We start from the raw sequence: 2,077 nt of genomic DNA, 5'->3' as shown, positions 1-2,077 counted from the left end.
ACGGTTATGTATATTTATTTAACAGAAAGGAAAGCGAACTTTTATCACGTTTATGTTAGAATCTCAATCATAAACATTTTGTAAAAATGTTTGCCTACAGCGGATGGTTGTTAAATGCGAATAATATTATATATAATTTCTCACTTCATCATTTCTATCCCTCTGATATAGGGGGGGGGGTGCCAAAAATATTTTTCTGTCCCTCCCCTCTTACCTCTTCCACTCATCACAAAACATAAGTTGATGTGTTCCTCTTTGCTAATAAACCAAACGTATTGTATTCTATCCAGCTTGCAAATCTAACTGAAACTGGAATGGCACGGTTTCTCTTCATTTCTATTTCGAGTTCAGTAGCCATCAGCTACCATCAAGGAGTTTTGTGGCGGGTAGCCTGAGCTGGATCTAAGTAGTGGGAGGAAAACAATTATAAGGGCACCACGGACAAATATAACCTTCTCAAATTATACGAGTATTGAACTATACCACAGAGATGATGGATGATTTGCTTGGAGTCTCAGGGTGCTTGAGAGCAAGTACTTCACTTTGAGGTTGGATTTTTTTTTCTTACTTCGCATTTCTATAACTTTTTTAATTTAAAATTTGTTTCTACATTTTAGGTTCTAATTTATTTGTAAGCAAGTTTTTCTTTCTGCTTTTTTAAAAACTTTACATTAGGATTGCTTTATTTTTTTGTGGGTTTGTATTCTTTTTGGTTTTTACTTTTTGTTTTTATTTGTTTGCTCTGTATTATTTCAAGGGGACTTTTTCTTTCTTTTTTAAGGTAGGCAAATAATTACAATTCATTTTAGACCTCTCAAACTCTGTACAAAGTTGAAGCTTGGGTAATCGAAAAGACGACGCCAGTGCGTGTAAACATTAGACGCTTTAAAAAGTGCAAGAAGAAAATAGAAAGCGCAAAGATTGATTAAATGACTATTTGAAAGCTGGGATTTCTTTTTAGAGAGACGTTAGCAGTTGCTGTCACTTCCTTTGAAAGAAAAAAGTAAAAAGAAGCTGAAGTACCAAAAAAAAAAAAAAAGATTAAAAACCTTTTTGCAAAGTTCCATTGAAAAGCATAGCTATGGTGGAGATTTTGTTTCACCAAATAGTGTTTCTTTGATGAAGTTGACTCTCGTTATCCATATTGATTTTGGACAATTTCGGAATTTCCCAGAGTCTGGCATTGATCCACAGACGTACAAGGTCGGTGGTGTCTGAGGCGAACTGGTTGCCGTTTTACGATGAAGACATGAATTTGGTTTCAACGAGAGGAAGACTTACTATTTACTTTATCAAATATCAGCGTCATCTGGCTTGGATATTTCTCCCACGCAGTCTGGAAAGGTTATGACAACTTGGTTCAAAGGATCCTGCGTGATTTGAGATTTGAATTATTATGTCTGTTGCCTGGTCGACATTTATTCTATTTTTGGCTGAACTGACTGTAGTTCTTCTTATTTGATTGATTGATTCATTGATTAATTGACTAATTGGTTATCTGATTAATCGATTTATTGGTGGTTGATTAGTTGATGGATGGATTGATGTTGGCTGATTAATTGTTTGGTTGTTTGGTTGAGTGGCTGGTTGTTTGTTCATTTGATTGGTTGGTTGGTTATGTGGGTAGTTGTTTGGGTGGTTGGTTGGTTGGTTGGTTGGTTGTTTAACGGTTTGTTTGTTAATGGATGAATGGATGGATGGTTGGTTGGTTGGTTTGTTGGCTCTTTACTAGTTTGCTTAGTTGGTTGAGTAGTTGGCTGATTGGTTGATTGATTGGTTAGTTGATTAATTGATTGATTCAATTGTTGATTGAATTATTGCTTTTTTATTTAAAGAATTTACCCATTACTTTTAAAGGAAATTGGAGCTATAACGTCTGTAACATATGGTCCAATGTACTTCATATTCATACATCGGGCATACATACTAGCACTAGATCAGCTTGTGAGGTCAAGGACTAATAAACCTCACCAGTGCGCCACTCAGCGAGGGTTTAGTGCTAAGGGAGACTTGTAATAATTGCAAATGGCTTCTGACCCCATAGACATAATTCAGGTCACTTTGGGGGGGGGGGTCA

The 2,077-nt window shown here is 36.0% G+C and overlaps 1 protein-coding gene across 1 annotated transcript in view; it reads left to right on the top strand.

The window, feature by feature from the left end:
- Positions 1 to 2,025: 2,025 nt before the first annotated feature.
- LOC101854822 overlaps positions 2,026 to 2,077 on the top strand; it is a 62,205-nt gene continuing 62,153 nt past the window's right edge. Inside the window, exon 1 of the mRNA XM_035972111.1 lies at positions 2,026 to 2,055. Within this exon, the coding sequence (XP_035828004.1) occupies positions 2,026 to 2,055 (30 nt within the window). The remainder of the gene's footprint in view (positions 2,056 to 2,077) is intronic.

Source organism: Aplysia californica, unplaced genomic scaffold, assembly GCF_000002075.1.
Source record: "Aplysia californica isolate F4 #8 unplaced genomic scaffold, AplCal3.0 scaffold00581, whole genome shotgun sequence".
In the NCBI taxonomy this organism is placed as follows: domain Eukaryota; kingdom Metazoa; phylum Mollusca; class Gastropoda; order Aplysiida; family Aplysiidae; genus Aplysia; species Aplysia californica.
This window is presented reverse-complemented; position numbering and strand designations above follow the sequence as displayed.